This window comes from Brachyhypopomus gauderio, chromosome 1 (genome assembly GCF_052324685.1).
Source record: "Brachyhypopomus gauderio isolate BG-103 chromosome 1, BGAUD_0.2, whole genome shotgun sequence".
NCBI classification, from domain to species: Eukaryota; Metazoa; Chordata; class Actinopteri; order Gymnotiformes; family Hypopomidae; genus Brachyhypopomus; species Brachyhypopomus gauderio.
Genome location: NC_135211.1, coordinates 25,898,353 through 25,917,232, shown reverse-complemented (window position 1 = coordinate 25,917,232; position 18,880 = coordinate 25,898,353). Strand labels below are relative to the sequence as shown.

General features: G+C 42.9%; 1 protein-coding gene across 2 annotated transcripts in view; it reads left to right on the top strand.

The window, feature by feature from the left end:
* The first annotated feature begins 4,943 nt into the window (after positions 1–4,943).
* Positions 4,944–18,880, top strand: part of mmel1 (membrane metallo-endopeptidase-like 1) — a 20,493-nt gene continuing 6,556 nt past the window's right edge. Inside the window, exons 1-17 of one of the 2 annotated variants that reach the window (XM_077005620.1) lie at positions 4,944–5,159; positions 9,553–9,717; positions 11,300–11,362; positions 11,678–11,839; positions 11,978–12,058; positions 12,600–12,695; positions 14,042–14,160; positions 14,305–14,370; positions 14,455–14,589; positions 16,007–16,096; positions 16,213–16,349; positions 16,837–16,930; positions 17,033–17,161; positions 17,246–17,344; positions 17,553–17,636; positions 17,807–17,910; positions 18,049–18,107. In XM_077005620.1, coding sequence (XP_076861735.1) covers positions 9,561–9,717; positions 11,300–11,362; positions 11,678–11,839; positions 11,978–12,058; positions 12,600–12,695; positions 14,042–14,160; positions 14,305–14,370; positions 14,455–14,589; positions 16,007–16,096; positions 16,213–16,349; positions 16,837–16,930; positions 17,033–17,161; positions 17,246–17,344; positions 17,553–17,636; positions 17,807–17,910; positions 18,049–18,107 — 1,675 coding nt within the window. In that variant the 5' untranslated portion in view covers positions 4,944–5,159; positions 9,553–9,560. Of the gene's footprint in view, positions 5,160–7,681; positions 7,748–9,552; positions 9,718–11,299; positions 11,363–11,677; positions 11,840–11,977; positions 12,059–12,599; positions 12,696–14,041; positions 14,161–14,304; positions 14,371–14,454; positions 14,590–16,006; positions 16,097–16,212; positions 16,350–16,836; positions 16,931–17,032; positions 17,162–17,245; positions 17,345–17,552; positions 17,637–17,806; positions 17,911–18,048; positions 18,108–18,880 lie in introns of those variants that run through there. The other variant, XM_077005630.1, reaches the window with a different exon arrangement.

Genomic DNA, 18,880 nt, shown 5'->3' with positions numbered 1-18,880 from the left:
TTTAGCCTAGAGTGGGAAAATCTATTACATTATAAACATGTTTGTAAAATGGGTCTGTGCATTTTTTGAACAATGTGTCAGATGGGTTTCTGTAAGATTGATTATGCTGCTGCAAACAGTAAACACAGTAGTGCTCTGAAAATGAAAGGTCCCTCTACCCACCAAGTTAAACTCCATCCACCTGTGATGATGCTAATCACAGCACCATGGGGGGTGGAGGGTCAGGCCTACAGTGAAACACATGCACCATACCGCTCTACACTCAGAACACAGCACGCCTGCAGTAGGCCGAGGTGTCCAAGCAAGTCCTATGTGATTAAGTGGACAACTGCACTGCTGTGGGTCCATTACCGTTAGATAGGGTTGGTCACCACGGCAGCCTGCCTATCCTCATAATTACTGCCCAGCTGTTGTGCTTTAAACAATTTACTGGTCACTGTCTGAATTATTCATTGTCCATTAATGGAAGATCACAGCAGATCACAGCATTTTCACAAGGACAAAGCATGCTAGCAAATCACAACCACCATGGTTAGCAGGGTTTTTCTTAATAAAATGTGCTGCTATGATGAGGCTTATAACTATATAAAATACGCTCAAGTATTCCTTTGCAATATGTGATGTCAGGATCGATGTGTAAGGTCAACAATGGAACTGATTGTGGGTTCAATATCCAGCAGAGGGCGACATGGGGCAGCCTTAATTTTATCCTAAAACCAAACAAATTAAATGAAGCAGCCAAACATGGTTACGTACAAAACAATAATAAACAATACAAACAAGTAGACCGAGACAAACCACAATGAGTCACTGAAGTCTTATCATAACATCACTGAAGTCTTAATCATAACATCAGATTAATCTATCAAATATATCCAATCAAAAAGAAGCATCTAAATGTTTTAGTGCAATGACAAATGTCATCATTTCTACACCTTCCTGACATCTGTAAATAATTCCCTGTGCAGTGCCTCTTCTAGAGGTTATTCCCATGTGCTCCTGCCTCTGTTGAACTGAAAGAGAGCTTCCTGTATGATACAAGAAGTTAATATCATCATAGTGAAAAAGACTGATGTATATTTAAACTGATTCCTGTGGGGCTGCGGTTGGGGCTGACAGGAGGTAGTTGCTGGGTGACCATGCAGCCTGCTGTTGAACTGGGTGTGCGCAAGCTGACAAAAAATGCAGTTTGGGTCGATGACTCCTGCTATGAGGCTGATAGGTCTGGATGTTATTAAGATAAGGAGGATTTAGCCACCCGGGCCCTTTAGTCACTGCACAAGGTGGGGAAGAGTTGAAGTTGAAGCCTTTACATGCACTTTGCTGACAGTAAGGAGAGCTCAGAGTACTTTGTCCATGGCAACACAAATGCTAAAATAAACAAATACATAACATAAATATGCTACACTGATGCTGGGAAAGAGGTCTCCCAATAGGCATTTACTGGGAAAGCGGTCACCCAATAGGCATTTACTGGGAAAGCGGTCTCCCAATAAGCATTTACTGGGAAGAGGTCAACTCACTGCCAAGGCAAACTAGACACTTCTCCATATTGCCTTGGTAACAAAGACGGTAATAACAGGTTATCAAGTGCTGAAAATACAGAATTAATCTGGCGTGGAGTGCGTGATGTCTAATCGTACCATGTCCCCTGAAGACAATAACACACTACGGTGCCACCGATGCGTCCTCTCCACTTACAACTAGCACAGTGGCCACTTGAAGTGACCGAACTGTTTCTATTAGAATAGGGTTAAGTGTGAGATAGTGTGAGGGGAATGATGAGGGCATTGCTGGGGTTGCTGTTTATGCAGAAAATACAGGCAGACGAGTTCAAATAAAGGCACCAATACTGGACCTAGTAAGGGCTCTCTGCCTCCTCCTCATCTGCCAGGGGTCCACGCTTGATTGGCTGAAATCCAGCAGGAAATCTAATCAAGGAAGCACACAAGATGTTTCACTGGCAGGGATCTGGAACAGGCCAACCATGACCTGTGGATGTGCCATGAGGTTACACTGATGTGTCTAGGAGAGGAATAGTGAAAGAAGCAATACAGTATCTCTCAATTTGAAGCGAGTCCCAGCTATTTCATAACAAGGCATACATAATATAAAGATATATTAACATTGTAGTGAATCCCTTTCATAGGCATACTTATTGATGAACTGTTATCATCTTTACTTATCTTTCTGAAACTACAGTTGTTTGAAAGTAAGCATATCATGAAAGTAACGGAGGCCTAATATGTGATGACTGGTGCATATTGAGATGATGTGTGAGTCTGTGAGGTGATTTTAATACTACAATATGCAAATGATCACTGGTGCATGTTGAGATGATGTGTGAGGTGATTTTAATAGTACAATACTTAAAATGATCACTGGTGCATGTTGAGGTGATGTGTGAGGTGATTTTAATACTACAATACAATGTCAATGTGAAATATCTTTTCTTACCTCAACCAGACCAAAAATTAAATTGTATAAAGCAAACAAATAATAATGATAGTTTGAGAAGTCTATGAAAAGAAGCAAAAGCAGGGTCTTCACACAAGTGATCTTTTTCAAAACATTTCCAAGAATTATAATACGGGCTTTTAGCAAATACCCTCTAACTAACCCTTTAACAACAAGCTCGACCTCAGTAGTCTAATTAAAAAGCTTTCAGACCTTGTTTTGCTAAGCTCCCAGTCACTGAGACAGTGAAAAATACGCTCGAGTTCTGAGCATGTGCCAAACATACCAGATTGTACACAGTGCAGCAAATAAACCTCTAATGACTGCATTTGTTCTCTGCGCGCTAGTACACTAATTAGACGTGTTCCTGTTCTATCTGAGAAGAGCATCTCGCCTCCGTCGTGAGGACTACGCATTCATACAACACAGAGCCCATGGCACGCACAGGCAGCGAACGCTCAGAGCACCGCACACTTCTTCCACTTACATCAGAATATTAGCTACTTACGGAAGAGAACAGTCCAGTGGTGGACAGATACTTAAAATATAAAATAATGTCCAAAAGAGGACAGGGTACCTTGTTATGAGAAAAAAAGATATAACCAGGACTAAGGATTAAAGCCATTTTTGGAATACCTACAGAATTAAAGTCATTACTGGAGTATCTGCAGGATTAAAGTCATTATTGGCCCACCTGCAGGATTAAAGTCATTATTGGAGTATCTGAAGGATTAAAGTCATTACTGGCCCACCTGAAGGATTAAAGTCATTATTGGTCTGCACTATTAAAATAATTATTTTCCCACCTGCAGAATTAAGATTATTGGCCCACCTGCAGGATTAAAGAAAGTCATTATTGGAGTATCTGCAGGATTAAAGTCATTACTGGCCCACCTGCAAGCTTAAAGTCATTATTGGAGTATCTGAAGGATTAAAGTAATTATTGGCCCACCTGCAGGATGAAAGTAATTATTGGAGTATCTGCAGGATTAAAGTCATTACTGGCCCACCTGCAAGCTTAAAGTAATTATTGGAGTATGTGCAGGATTAAAGTAATTATTGGCCCACCTGCAGGATGAAAGTAATTATTGGAGTATCTGCAGGATTAAAGTCATTATAGGGGCAGTCATGGTCCTGTGGGTTTGATTCCCAGGCCTGAGGTCATGACTGAGCAAGACATCTAACCCCAACTGCTCCCTGGGCGCCGGGCTAGGGCTGCCCACTGCTCTGGGCACATGTGCACCACAGCCCCCTAATAATCACTAGTGTGTGTGATCTAATTGCACAGATGGGTAAAATGTGGAGGACAAATTTCGATTGCGGTGTAAATTCACAATTGCCAAATATGACACATTTCACAATATATTTTCACAATTATTGGAGTATCTGCAGGATTAAAGTCATTATGGCCCACCTGCATGATTAAAGTAATTATTGGAGTATCTGCAGGATTAAAGTCATTATTGGCCCACCTGCAGGATTAAAGTCATTATTGGAGTATCTGCAGGATTCTGCGTTGCCATTAAAGCTCCACTGTCAAGGTACCTCAGTCATCTTAATTTATTCTCATTATAAAAATGGGTGAAAATTCTGTTGATTTCTGCAGAACAGTTATAATTCTATCAATTACAAACATTTATTTTTTTCCAGAGGCATTTTTATTCACATTTTTAAGTTAACTGCCCAAGAATTTACAAAGATTAGATTAATTGACATGGATTTTTAATGGACTACTGCAATTACCAGGGGTTGACCCACACTGCCCTCTCGTCCGTCGGCGTGGAACGCTGGGCTAGGTGATCTGGACAGCTGGACTGTGAAACGGCAGTTCTGCATGGCTGCCGCCCGCCAGGCACCAGCGCCTCCCGCGCCGTCTGATGTCTGCTAATTACAGCGGCTAATTACAGGGGCTAATCAGGCCGCTAATGAGGCTCGGCATCCAGCCATCTCAGTGTGACACGGGCTCGGGTTCACATCTCTGCCAAGCCGCAGTCCTGCCGACCCTCCCAACAGCGCCACCCCACGTCGCCCACCGGGCTGCTGTCAGTGCAGTTTATGAGGGCGGTGGAGATTAACCTACGGCTGCTGCTCCAGACGGACCCCGCTGCTGCGTGGCTGCTGAAAGGTGAATGTAGCCATTGGTGGAGCAGACTTTCTCTCGGTTCTTAGGGTTAATGAATCTCAGTTATCATAATGTGAGAGCATAATTAGAATAAGCTTTAAAATCCCTAAGAATGTATCTTTTTGGTTTTTCTTTTTTACTTACAGTCCATTTACAAAATTTAGTTGTATTTTGACAAATGTGTGTCAATCAAAATAAAACACATTAGATATTACATGTGTCTTGCACAGATAACAGCTGCACCTCACGACTGCCCTCTAGTGGATGTACTTATGTTGTACTATTGCCATCATCTTTTCACTGGGGTACTGCCAGCATCTCCGTTTGGCCCCACTCTTCTGCCTTTCTCTTCCCCCTCCCTCCCTCCGTCCTTCCCTCTCTCCCTCCCTCTCTCTCCCTCCCTCCCTCTCTTTACCCTCTCCCTCAGAGCTATATTGGAACAGATAGTCCCTCTGGCATCCAGCTGTCTGCCTGCTGCCTCATTTCTGCACACACCAGCTCTGGGTGAAAACCTAGAAGGGGTGTTTGAGTAATTGAAGGCGTCCAGAGGGCCTCCGGGATTCAGTTCATCACAAAAAAGGTAAGAATGCTTCAGATGCAGACTCTTATACAATATGATGAACACTGTAATGTAGACATAACTTATTACCAAGTAGCCGTGGTACCAGAAATAACCAGATGCATTCACCTGTAACTTAAAAAAATATCCTTAAATAGAATTGTTTTAAAATTTTTATAGAATTAGTCATCATTTGATAAAGTAAGTACAATGATAATATAACTATAGTGTGCAGTTTAAGAATCACACAATGTTTCAATTATGTGCTTAGTGTGAATGTTTTACATCTAATCGCTCTCATTATCTTGAAAAGTGCAAATGACTTTCATCGTGTTCTTGGTCCGGACAGACATACATATATTTACACATAATCAGACATATACATATTTACATATAATCAGACATACACACATTTACACATAATCAGACATACACATATTTACACATAATCACACATTTACACATAATCAGCTCCAAGTGTATTGCTGCACCTTAGAACTATTATATATATTCATGCAAATCTCAAATTAATTCCTTCACTCCTGACTCATTATTTCATAATGAATATTATCCCTAATCTAATGTGAATTATGAAGTAATTAAAGTGAAGTGATTATGTTAAACCTAATAATGACAAAAACAGTTATAAAATCACTTAATCATGATGTTCACATAAATAGACATGGCAGGTGAGACACATCAGACAAACTGATAGATATCAAAGTTAGTCCCCAGGACAACCCATCAACACCACAGTGTTTAACCAGCTGGTGCTGGCCTCTCTAGGCAGTGTGCGCATGCACACACACACACACACACACACACACACACACACACACACACACACACACGCACACACACACACACACACACACACAAACAAACACACACACACACACACACACACACACACACACACACACACACACACACACACACACGCACACACACACACAAACAAACACACACACACACACACACACACACACACACACACACACACACACACACACAAACAAACACACACACACACACACACACACACACACACGCACACACACACACACACCTCTGCTCACACAAACGTGTCCATGAGTATTCAACAGTGTTAACAAGTTAACAGGAACCAGTGCACACATCCCACACACACCTCACACCCCACCTGATTTACACCCCACTCACACACCCCACACACACACCACCTGATTTACATCCCACTCACACCCCACACACACATCACCTGATTTACACCCCAGCAGAACAGAAAAAACAACCATTTCACATAAAACAAGCAAAGCTAATTCCACAGGTTGATGAAGTTTCTGTAAACATATCCACAGTAAAGACATTTAGAAATAACATGAAAACATCGTATTTGAATATGAAAAAGAAACAACAGAAACTGTGCTATTAATATGGATTATGTTTACGGCAATATTGACCTGTGTAATGTGCTTCTGATTTAGCACTGTCAGAAGCATGTCCTCTAGTAATCCTCAAGAGCTTTTATTTTGTTCATATTTGCAGCCCTATTAAAACCAAGTCCATAATTCTTCAACACTTCAAAGGCAGTTTACATCTGCTATAAACCATAGAGGGATTTTCTGACAGGGAAGCAGCTATTATAATAAGCCAGGGCCAACACTGTAATGCACGACGAGAACGTTTTACAGCATTTCAATTATAGACAATTAATGCGTTCTGAAGACGACAAAGCTTAAAACCAAAAGACCAAAACCTGTATCTGCTGTGAAAATGGGTCTCCAAGCATCAGCAGCGACACAATAAATTACACACACACACACAGACAGTAACTACTAAAAGAGTGATGAAGGATTTAATGCAGAAAATGGGTTTAACGCCAGGAAATATCAGAACAGTATGCTATATGTATTAGAGAGGAACATTCCGAAGAGAAAATATGTGGACTTGTGGAACAAATATAGATTAAACATATTTTACTACACGGAACAGAGGGAACACCGCACCTGAAGTACTTTCACTTGATGACAACAATGAACTGCATTAATCTGCGGATGCACTAATTATATACTGTGAAAATCAATTCATAATATGTGAAAAAAGGTATATTATAGTGGACGTGCTGACTTTTTAAATCATTAAACTGTGTGTTAGAAGAAAATTGCTCAAACGTGACTCCTTATGTTCAGGGCTCACTATTCAGCCGTTCAGCGGGTAATTCCAGTATTTATTCTCGTGAGGAGCTGTATAGAAGTAAACAGGAAACATTTAAACAAGCATTTGATTTCTGGATTATCAACCATGCATCCATACAACATGAAATTATCACCAGTCCTTTAGGTGCCTCATAAACCGCATTTAATTTAACAGTCGAAACTGCATTGATCCCTGATGTACCGTTTAACTTCCATATGTAAGTTTCATACGTTTGCATCTTTTACAAACAGCTTCTCTTTGATTAAAAAAAATAGCCAAATACTAAGTTCGTCGCTGTAACGGCTGTAACATTAAAGCATCAATGTGCAACTTTGTACAATTGGTGAATCCCCTGATGGAGGAAGCAAACTGCACGAAACGTGAGGAAGAACATTTTTGGGGAAAAAAGTGTCGCTTTGGAGCAAGTTGATGTAAGTATATTTTAAAAGATTAGATAGGCCTAAATTACATATCCCTCATGCATGCAGACACAAATAACATTTTAGAATTTTGCATCTAACTTCACGTAAAGTAGTAAGAAGAAAACCTTTTTTGGATATTTTTTGTACTTTCAGTTATGCCTGGTTAGTGCAACTGATCGACGTTGCCTCTTTCCTCATCGGAATGATATGAAATGATATGGACACGGAGTAATCGGAACTCCGATATTTATGAGTTGCTTGTGTAAACGCGCGTTCTGGTTCCTTTTCTAAACACACAGGCAGGAAACAGTCTAATCTACTTGATCATCAATTAAAACGAGACCACTCCGGAATCCCTTCAGGGTCATGGAGCTGCAGGAATCACTAAAAACAAACAAACAAATGTTTATTTTGGTCATAACTCAAGCTCTGTCACTCTCCCTGTCTCTTCTGCGTTAATTCTTCATTTGCTTTGCCCGCAGATGACCAGCGGCTTTCTTTAGGCCGCTAAAGTTCTTAGTTTTAGAATACGCATGCGCGAAATTGAACGTAATATCTACTTAATTGAACGAAATTGAAAGTAATATCTTAAGACTTTTACGGTTGCCGCATCCACCTAGGATTATTAAGTAGATGGATTTACCTTACGTAGCTACTAGCTAGCAGATTCTGCTTTATCAAAATGAAATTATGTTGATTATTGCAATGTAGCCAGATTCATGATTCAAGAGTTGTATTGTCACATGCACAGTATTGTCACTGATGATGCCGAGTGCTGCCCTGATGTTCTTGGTGTGGTAAATGTCCTGTAGTGAGGGGAAGGATGATCCTGCACTGGGGTGTGCAGCTTTGATCATGTGCTGGAGGGCCTTCCTGTCCTGAACAGTAGAGTTGCCGTACCAGCCTGTGATAGAGCAACAGTACACTTGTTGAAGTTGCTGAGAATCGTGGCAGGTTTACCCAATTTCCTCAGCTTTCTCAGGAAGTACAGTCGCTGCTGGGTCTTCTTGATGATCTGCCGTATTTTGTAAGACTAGGTGAGGTCATTGCTGATGTGCTCTCCAAGGAAGTTGAAGGTCTTCACCCTCTCCACGTCCGTCTCGCCTATGTAGAGCTGTCTGAGCAGTTTCTCCCTCCTCCTTGGGTCACCAATCATTTCCTTGGTTTTGTCATTGTTATCCTAACACCAGGCCACCAGATCTCGTTCTAAGCAACAGTCATAAGCAAACTTGAGGATGCACGTGTAGATGTAGATGAGGTAGAGGTAGATTTATGCAGTGTTTTCATGCATATAGGTAGCTAACAATATCTGAATATCTAGAAATCTACACGCAAATAATTTGCTGGAAATCATGCAAGATTCACAGCCACAACCCTGTCTCGATGAACAACAATGTGAGACATCGGCTAAATCCACGTTAGGGCATGTGCGCAGAAATCGTTTCCCAGGCAAGGAGCTTTCATGAGAGACCATAGTTTTGGAAACTCACTCTCAGCAGAAGATGGTATTAACGTCTCTCTAAAAGCGAACTCCTCCTAACCAGCAGAGCTGTGGTGAATAGTGGACAATGTTTGAGACTAAGAAAACACAAGATTGATAATGAACATTTCTCATGAAGCATTCCAAGACTTGATATGTGTTCTTCTGGTCACTTATTCCACACGTTATAGTAACCAACACTTCTGATCATCTATTCCAAATGTTATAGTAACCAACACTTCTGATCACTTATTCCACTCACATTATAGTGACCAACCTGCTTGGTCTTAACACCCTGTCTGTCTGCTGCTCTGCTTTTCATTATGTTTTACAGTTTTCATAATGGGAAAGTCAGAGAGCCAAACGGATATAATGGAGAAAACATCTAACCCCAGACAGCACCGTTGGACCACCGTGGAGATCGGCCTGTCCATCATGTTACTGTTGACAAGCAGTGCTTTGGCGGGACTGATAGTTCTTTATGCTTCTACACTGAAAGGTAAGAGAAACTCATCTCAATATGTTTGTATACATAATCTGGAAAATATTTAAACATGAAACCTTTTTCATGTAATTTTTTGAATATTCACACAGAATGGGAAATTCTGAAGGTTCACAAAACCAAGATGAAGCCTGTGTTCATTAAATGAATAAATAAATAAAGAAAGAAAAGAAAATCTAATCACTTTTCAAATCCCAGCACGGTTCCTCTCAGCTCTGCATGGGCTTGTCTCCATACACTACACACTCTGTGTTATTTGAAGGCTCAGACAGCAGCAATGTCACAGTGGACAAAACCAGTTCCAGATGATCAATGCACAATGTCTTTTACAGAAGGGTGTCCATGTCCCAACTACCATGTCCCAATAAAATCAGGGTCTCTAAATTCAATCAGAGACTTTTGTTATTATCTTAGAGGAATATATATATATATATATATATATATATATATATATATATATATATATATATATATATATATATATATATATATATATATATATATATATATATATATATATGGATGGTGGATGGTGTAAGTGCAGCGCAAGGCAACAGTCTAGACCAGGGATGTCAAAGTCAAATGCACCGAGGGCCAAAAAACCAAATTTGCTACAAGCCGAGGGCCGGACTGGTTCAATGTTTATTAAAACATTGAAATGATTGCACATAGCCTATTGAACCAAGACCTAACACAGTGTTTATTATTTAATGCTTAAATGAATAAAGCAATACTTTCTTATGGATCTGTCAGTAATTTCAAGTGAAAACATTTTTCAACAAGCAAACAGATAAAAACAAACTTCCTTCAAAGAAAACATGTCCTGTACATTAAATGAATAAAGTAATAAAGGTTTGAAAAGTGCTGGAATTTAGGCTAAAGTACTTGAAAATGCTTGAAATTGTAACTACTTCGTTTCACAACAAATATCTGTCTGACTGAACAGTTAACAAATACGAGCCTCTTGTAATTCCAGGACGAAACATGAGAGAACGTGAAGACGTTAAGATTGGGCGTTTTGAAAATAAACAACCATTAAATAATGTGAATAAAAGCGAATTATGTCGAATCATTTCGAATATATGTATAAAAATTTAACTTAATTAAGTTTAACGTGCTGGTGCGCACAACGTTACAAAATTCGAGAGGTGCACGACCTCGCGAATCGACAGCGCGCGACGCCCTCGCCCACAGGCGGAGCCACTGCGATTACGTCATTTTCGCCGAGCGGACCTTTGCCGCTTGTGTGCGCTGCAGTGACTTCGCGGGCTACCGTTGCATTGTGGGGAATGTAGTGTTTGTGCGTTTAAAACACCAGCGGGCGGCTGTGGCCTGCGGGCCGGTTCTAATAGTAATTAAATATCATCCAGGGGGCCATAGATAATCAATTCGCGGGCCGGATCTGGCCCGCGGGCCTTGACTTTGACATATGTGGTCTAGACTATATATACTGTCAGTGCACATGTGTCACTGAAAAGGCAAGGTTTATTTGGACAGCATTGCAAATTCTGTGCCGTGCGTTTCTATAGCAAATCAGACTGTGCATTTGCAATTGAATTATATTTTTGTTCAAATCCAGGGCTGCAGTACGACTTCAGGAATGACAGCGGTATCTGCACGACCCCAGACTGTGTCACCGCAGGTAGACTCTGTTGAATACACTGTGCACACACACACTCTTAAAGCTAAAAGAGCAGTCATTCAGCAAAGTTTAAATCCAGGATCCATGATCTAAGCTGCCTACAGAGAGCTTCAGATCAGAGGCCTGGGATCATGTAAAAAATCATGTCAGTTATTACTGCTGTTTTAATAACTTTATTTTAGATGTTATGTTGAATTAGAACGTCCAGAGTACAAGTGTGTGTGAAATAGTGTCAGCTGTCTGTCCATGTGAAGAAGTGAGGATGACTGTGGTCGTGCGGAGGAAGGTGCACCCACTCTGCTGCCGTCATTACAGCGGCGAGACTCCTGCGGAACATGGACCCCAGCGTGGACCCGTGTCAGAACTTCTACCAGTACGCCTGCGGGGGCTGGCAGGAGAGACACGTGATCCCTGACACCAGCTCCCTCCACAGTGTCTTCAACATCCTGAGGGACGAGCTGGAGATCGTGCTCAAGGGTGAGTGGGTCGCCCCCACTGTCTTTTGGCCTGTTCCTCGCAGGCTGAGGGTAAGGCTGCACATGGGATTAACAGGACGAACACACATTGTGGATTATATTCTCAGCTGCATGCTCCTGTGTTTTTGCTGCTCCACAGGGGTTCTAGAGACTGAGAGTGTGCGTGACCGGGATGCTGTCAGGAAAGCTAAAGTCCTGTACCGCTCCTGTATGAATGAGAGTGAGTGACGCCGAACAGAAGCTTTCACGTCCATCCACAAAAACGATTAGTCAGTGAGAAGACAACTTCCTTTCAGTGACACAAAGCCATAAAAAAAAATTGGGTACACTACGGGACCCTGACCTCTAATGCTAGGCCTGAAATACTCCAAAGATTTCAGAAAGAAAGTTCCAAAAGATCCAAAGTTCAGTCCAGTTGGGTCAGGTCCCCCCATAAATCAGAGCAGTAGCCTAACTGGCCATCCAGCACCACAAACATAGCTCATGCCATCATGGAATACCCTTTTCACTTATTTCAGATGACCGTCATTGTCTATTTATAAAGCATTTTTTAAACCGACAAACCATTGGGGGTGGACAGGCAGCCCAAGCATCACACATAATGGCTGTAAGTGTTTTGAAAATTTGCTGTTGAGAGGAGGAGTGTCAGCGCAGCTCCAACACCAGGCTGCTCGGGAGGGGAAAGCGTCTACAAACAATGTGTAAAGCGTAGCTTATTCCCCATATACTGAATACATCGACTGTACCTCTGCCCCCTGCAGGTGTGATTGAGCAGCGTGACTCACAGCCCCTCCTCAAGCTTATTGACAGTATTGGGGACTGGCCCGTCGCGTCGGACAGCTGGAACGGCACAGCAGGTACAGGAAGATACCGGACGCCCTGATTCACTGTCATGGTGGGCAGCAGTGTCTTATCTAAATGGGAAAAACACAATGGTAGAGAGTCTGGAACCTCAAAGAACTGATAAGGACCAGGCGATAGGAAACCTGCAGCTGTGCTGATGGCAAACTGAACCAGACTGGCATACAGTGAGGTGGGAGAGCTGGGTGAAGAGAGAGGGTGTAGGAGAAGAGAAAGAGAGATGGTAGGGGGAGAGAGAGAAGGTGTAGCAGAAGAGAGGGTGTTGGAGGAGAGAAGGTGTAGGAGGAGAGTGAGGATGTAGGAGAAGAGAGATGTAGGGGAGAGAGAAAGGGTGTAGAAGAAGAGAGGGTGAAGGAGAAGAGAGATGTAAGGGAGAGAGAGAGGGTGAAGGAGAAGAGAGATGTTGTAGGGGAGAGAGAGGGTGTAGGAGAAGAGAGGGTGAAGGAGAAGAGAGATGTAGAGGGAGAGAGAGAGGGTGAAGGAGAAGAGATGTTGTAGAGGGAGAGAGAGAGGGTGTAGAAGAAGAGAGATGTTGTAGGGGAGAGAGAGAGGGGAGAGAGAGGGTGTAGGAGGAGAGAGAGGGTGTAGGAGAAGAGAGAGGATGTAGGAGAAGAGAGAGGATGTAGGAGAAGAGAGACTCTTCCCTTACTGATTAGCACTGAGGTTCAAACTATAGCCCTGTATCTCTCAGTGAGGAAGCTGTAATTAAACTTAATGGTCAGAGAACGCTTGATCGTGATTATTCTCGTATATGTGTGTGCTCGGACACAAATCTGTGTGTCTGTGCATGCAAATCTTTTTAGCGAAAGACCCAGTTAATATATTCGATGCAAACACCAGTGTAAGAGGCTAGTCATACTTCTAAATGTACATTGGCAAGATTAGTCATCATCTGTCATATGACATCTGAGGCTGGCAGTATTTCTTTACACCAGACGTACTCAACTGGCGGACCGCGGTCCGGATCCGGACCCGAACGCAGTCCTGTCCGGACCCAATCTAATTCCTGATTAACTGGATACGGACAAAAAAAACATATTTATAATTTATGACGGGAGAATTTTTTTAAAACCGGAGCATTTAATTGAAATTTATTGAAAAAAAAAAAAACACCGTGCCGTTACGTTTGCCCCGCTCAACAACTTATGTTCGCCACCCCCCCCGCTCAACAACAAACGTTCGCCAACCTCGCCGCCCCGGACCTCAGGTCACAGCTATCTGCCAACATTGGACCGCGGAAAAATTTAGTTGAGTACCCCTGCTTTACACGCCACTGGGGTGTTCCTCTGCTCTCATGAGCAAATGTTCTGACATGCACTTCTTCTCTACGGTCTTCTGACAGAGGAACCCTGGTGGCTGGAGGACACACTAGCCATGCTGAACACTCGTTATAACAGGAAGGTGCTGCTGGAGATGTTTGTGTGGCCTGATGATCGAGACTCCAGCAAACACATCATCCATGTAAGCGCAACGGAACGAGCTTCACAGCCTCTGCCATTAAACATTACCAGACACAGAATCGGATGTTTCGAAAGCACTCAGTTTTCTTAAAGAATGTAGAAAATGATCACGTTAAATACTCAAATGTCCTGCTTGTTTTTACAGATCGACCAGCCATCGCTAGGAATGCCTTCAAGAGATTATTACCTCAACGATGGTAATTACAGAAAGGTAAACCCATACTCTCTCCATAATCACTACCTGCTTTATAATTACAGGTATCAGCAGCCTGTCTATGTTCACCTATACGGGCAGGTGCGTGAGGCTTACCTGCAGTTCATGGTTTCCATGGCGAAAATAGCACGGGAGGACAGGAACCTGACCCTGGAAGATGAGCGTGTGTGGGAGGATATGATGCAAACTCTGGAACTTGAGAGAGATATTGCCAACGTGAGTAACCAGGGACTCTAGAGAGATATTGCCAACGTGAGTAACCTGGAAGTCGCGAGAGATTTCGCCAACGTGAGTATCCTAGAACTTGAGAGAGACATCGCCAACGTGAGTAACCAGGGACTCTAGAGAGATATTGCCAATGTGTCTAACCTGGTACTTGAGATGTATATCATCAACGTGAGTAGCCTGGAACTTCAGAGAGTTATCGCCAACATAAGTATCCTAGAACTCGAGAGATATATCGCCAGTGTGAGTAACCAGGTACTCGAGAAAGATATCGCCAATGTGAGTAACCAGGGACTCGAGAGAGTTATCGCTAATGTGAGTGTCCTAGAACTCGAGAGATATATTGCCAACGTGAGTAACCAGGGACTTGAGCGATAACGCCAACGTGAGTAACCAGGGACTCAAGAGATATATTGGCACCAACCAGCAGGGCCTACAGCCCTGAGAAAATGCAAAATTGACAACTTGTCAATCAGATCAGATTTCGCATGGGGGCCATGAAGTTTACCCTTCAAAATACCTTTAGATAAAATCACCACTTCTGGATGGCCACAGTGCCAGACCAGAGCCAGATCTCTATAATTCCAGTACAATAAAAGATACACCATATTGCCAAAAGAATTCACTCACCTTCCTTGACACACATATGAGCTTAATCCATAGAGTTCAATATGATGTTGGTCCACCCATTGCAGAGAACGCACCTCCACTGCTCTAGAGTCCAGTGGCAGAGTGCTTTACACCACTGCTTCCAACGCTTTGCATTGCACTTGGTGATGTATGGTTTGGATGCAGCTGCTTGACCATGGAAACCCATTCTATGAAGCTCTCTGCTCACTGTTCTTGAGCTAATCTGAAGGCCACATGAAGTTTGGATGTCTGTAGTGACTGACTTTGCACTATGCGCTTCAGCATGCGCTCCATCACCTCGCTCCGTCAGTTTGCGTGGCCTACCGCTTCGTGGCTGAGTTACTGTCGCTCCTAAACACTTCAATTTATCTTATAATACAGCTGACAGTTGGCTGTGGAATATTTAGGAGCAAGGAAATTTCACAACTGGATTTGTTGCACAGGTGGCATCCTATCGCAGTCCCATGCTGGAAGTCACTGAGCTCCTGAGAGTGACCCATACTTTCACAAATGTTTGTAAAAACTGCCTGCCTAAACAGCATGCCTAGGTGCTTAATTTTATATACCTGTAGCCATGGAAGTGATTTGAACACCTGATTTCGATAATTTGGAAGGGTGAACTAATACTTTTGGCAATATAGTGGATATAACTTCAGTCCGCCTTTAGATCTCTTAACAGAAGAAGTCCTAACAGCTCAGGAGATTTAACCTTGTAGATATTACCTGTAGTGTTAGTGGTTTTGCTGACAGCTCATATTTAGTTCTCGTGCGTTCATAGGCGACGTCTGCAGCTGAGGAGCGTAATGACATCACTATCCTCTACAACAAGATGACCCTACGTGATGTGCAGGAGACCTTTGGTCTGAATGTGAGTCTCACACAACAGCATTCAGCCAAGCAGTGGAGCAAGAGATTGTGGGACAAGTGTCAGTCAGGAGGAGACGTATCGCAGTCTGTCTCTGTGTACTTTGGCCAACGGTGCAGGGTTTCAACTGGACACGCTACATCCAGGGAGTTCTGCTGGGTGTGTCCGTGACGGTGCAGCCCGACGAGCCCATCGTGGTCTACTGCACGCCTTACCTGCAGCAGCTCCACAGTCTACTCTCCAGATATGATCGCAGGTCAGACCTTGAACCTCACACACATTAATAACTACTTGTCCGTGTTAGATGACCTGAGGATACACTGTCAATATGATTTTTAGGTGATATTATATATTGACTAGAAGCAAAACTCCTCAGAACTACAACATCAGTATTTTGTACCTGTATCTGCGTTTGCTTCCAAAAAGCACTGCTCAAAACACAAAACTCTCCATCTTGGTGGTTTTATGCCTATAGACCTTATAATTGTGAAACAAAGTCTTCTTGTATTATAGCACTAAGAAGAGTTTGCGTTGAGTGCTGTTTGGTAAAGCTTGAATTAAATCTGTGCTGTCCGTGATGAGTGTTGTTGTCAGTCATAACTGACTGGATTAAAGCATTATTATTCATGTACAGCATCTATGACATGCCAGTCTATTACCATGTACTGAGTCCTGAGTGTGTTGTTGACCATGTCCTGAGTAATTGTTGTTATTGTTATTATGTGTAACGTGGCATGAGGCAGGACCGTGCAGAACTACCTGGCCTGGATGCTCGTCATGGAGAGGGTCGGCAGCCTGAGCCGTCGATTCAAAGACGTGCGAGCCCACTACAGAAAGGTCAGAGGGCATTCAGACCAGCCACAAGCTGTGCCAGAAGCTTCCTGCCCTAGCTGAGCGGACCCGTTTGTGTGCGTGCGTGGTGCATGTGTGTTTGTACAGGCCTTGCACGGCACCACGGTGGAGGACACCCGCTGGAGGGACTGCGTGCGCTACGTGCAGAGCAGCATGGAGAATGCCGTTGGGGCGCTGTATGTGCGCGAGACCTTCGCAGGAGACAGCAAGCGCATGGTGAGTAAGAGGCGCCCCCTGCAGGCTTTACTCGTCACTGCAGGATGGTGTAGTAGTAATTAACATGTGGTGTAATGTGGGCAGGTTGGTGATTTGATTAAAAAGATTCAGGAAGCCTATGTAGAAACACTGGAGGAGCTGAACTGGATGGACGAGCAGTCCAAGGAAAAGGCAAGAGAGAAGGTAAGCAGACTGGACAAACACTAATCAGACTGGACAAACACTAATCAGACTAGGCAAACACTAATCAGACTGGGCATGCACTAATCAGACTGGACTCGCTGAACATCTTAAATTAACCAGAGACTAAAATACTACAGTACATTTGTGTTATGGAAATGAATATATTTTGTGGATGTAGTAAGATAATCACAGGGTGGTGGTGTTTCAGGCTATGGCTATCTCAGAGCAAATCGGCTACCCGGATTACATCCTGGAAGAGGAGAACCAGAAACTAGATCAGGAGTACATTCATGTGAGCTGGACAGACTCCATTTCTGAGTTTAATCTATCAAGCGGGAGGATTAGATATGATTGTAAATTACTTCTGTAACATCAATATGTAAAATAGTGATATAGATATAAATAATAATTTTATTCATTTGATTTGTTTTGTTATTTTTTTCCTTCATGTCTCACCCACAGCTGAACTTCAGTGAGGACAGCTACTTTGAGAACAGTCTGGAGAATCTTCAAGCTGCAGCTCAGAAGGGTCACAAGAAGCTGCGAGAACCTGTGGACTCTGATCTGTGTGTTACACTGAACACCCAACACACACACACAGCTCCAATTAACACACTCATCCATTAAACACACACAGACAACGCACTGTGTATTTTCTGTGTGTTTCTCATTATTGTCCTTCTGCTCACACAATGTTTTGACAGCTGGATCATTGGAGCAGCTGTGGTCAATGCGTTTTACTCTCACAACAGAAACCAGATAGGTAAGTCCACAGCGATGCACCTGTGAGCTCCAACAGGCATGGCTGCAGGACAGAATTCAGGCATGGCTGCAGGACAGAATTCAGGCATGGCTGCAGGACACTGAGAAAACATACTTTCAGGTTTAATATATGTAGCACATTTTTACACCACAGGCAATCATTAAACAAAACTCCAATTCGAAATAAGAAAGAGATATTGTCTGTAAATAAGAAATAGAGTTGTTGCCATGTTTGGGTCGGGCTAGTCCCCAGTACCACAGCACCCTGTGGCCACACACACACAGTGAGGTCTACCTGGACAGCGAGGTGTTCCCTCATTCTAAACCCCCTGAATTAGTCTGTAATGCCTGCAAGGCTTTTAGCCTTTTAGATAATCTAGAGCTCATTTTAGGCTCCAATGCACACGAGAGAGAGAGAGAGAGAAAGATCAGGGTTACCAACTTTTCAAGATCAATTGGAGTGAGATTTTAACCTGGAGGGGGTGGCGAGTGTAAATTGTTACTGGGCAAATTAAGTATTTTATCGCGATCGATCGATCGCCAGTGGTTGGCGCCAGAGCGAACTAGTAACTCATTGAGGTAAATAAACTAGATTTTTTTTTTCAGTGTGAGAAATCGGATGTGTGGCGTGAGAGCGTGTGAAGACAGTCAAATGTGTGTGTCTCATGCTCAATGCGTGAGAGTTGGCAACCCTGGAGACAGAGAGAGAGACAGAGAGAGAGAGAGAGCACTATTTACTCTGGATTAATACACTTAATGCACAAGCTGGGTGAT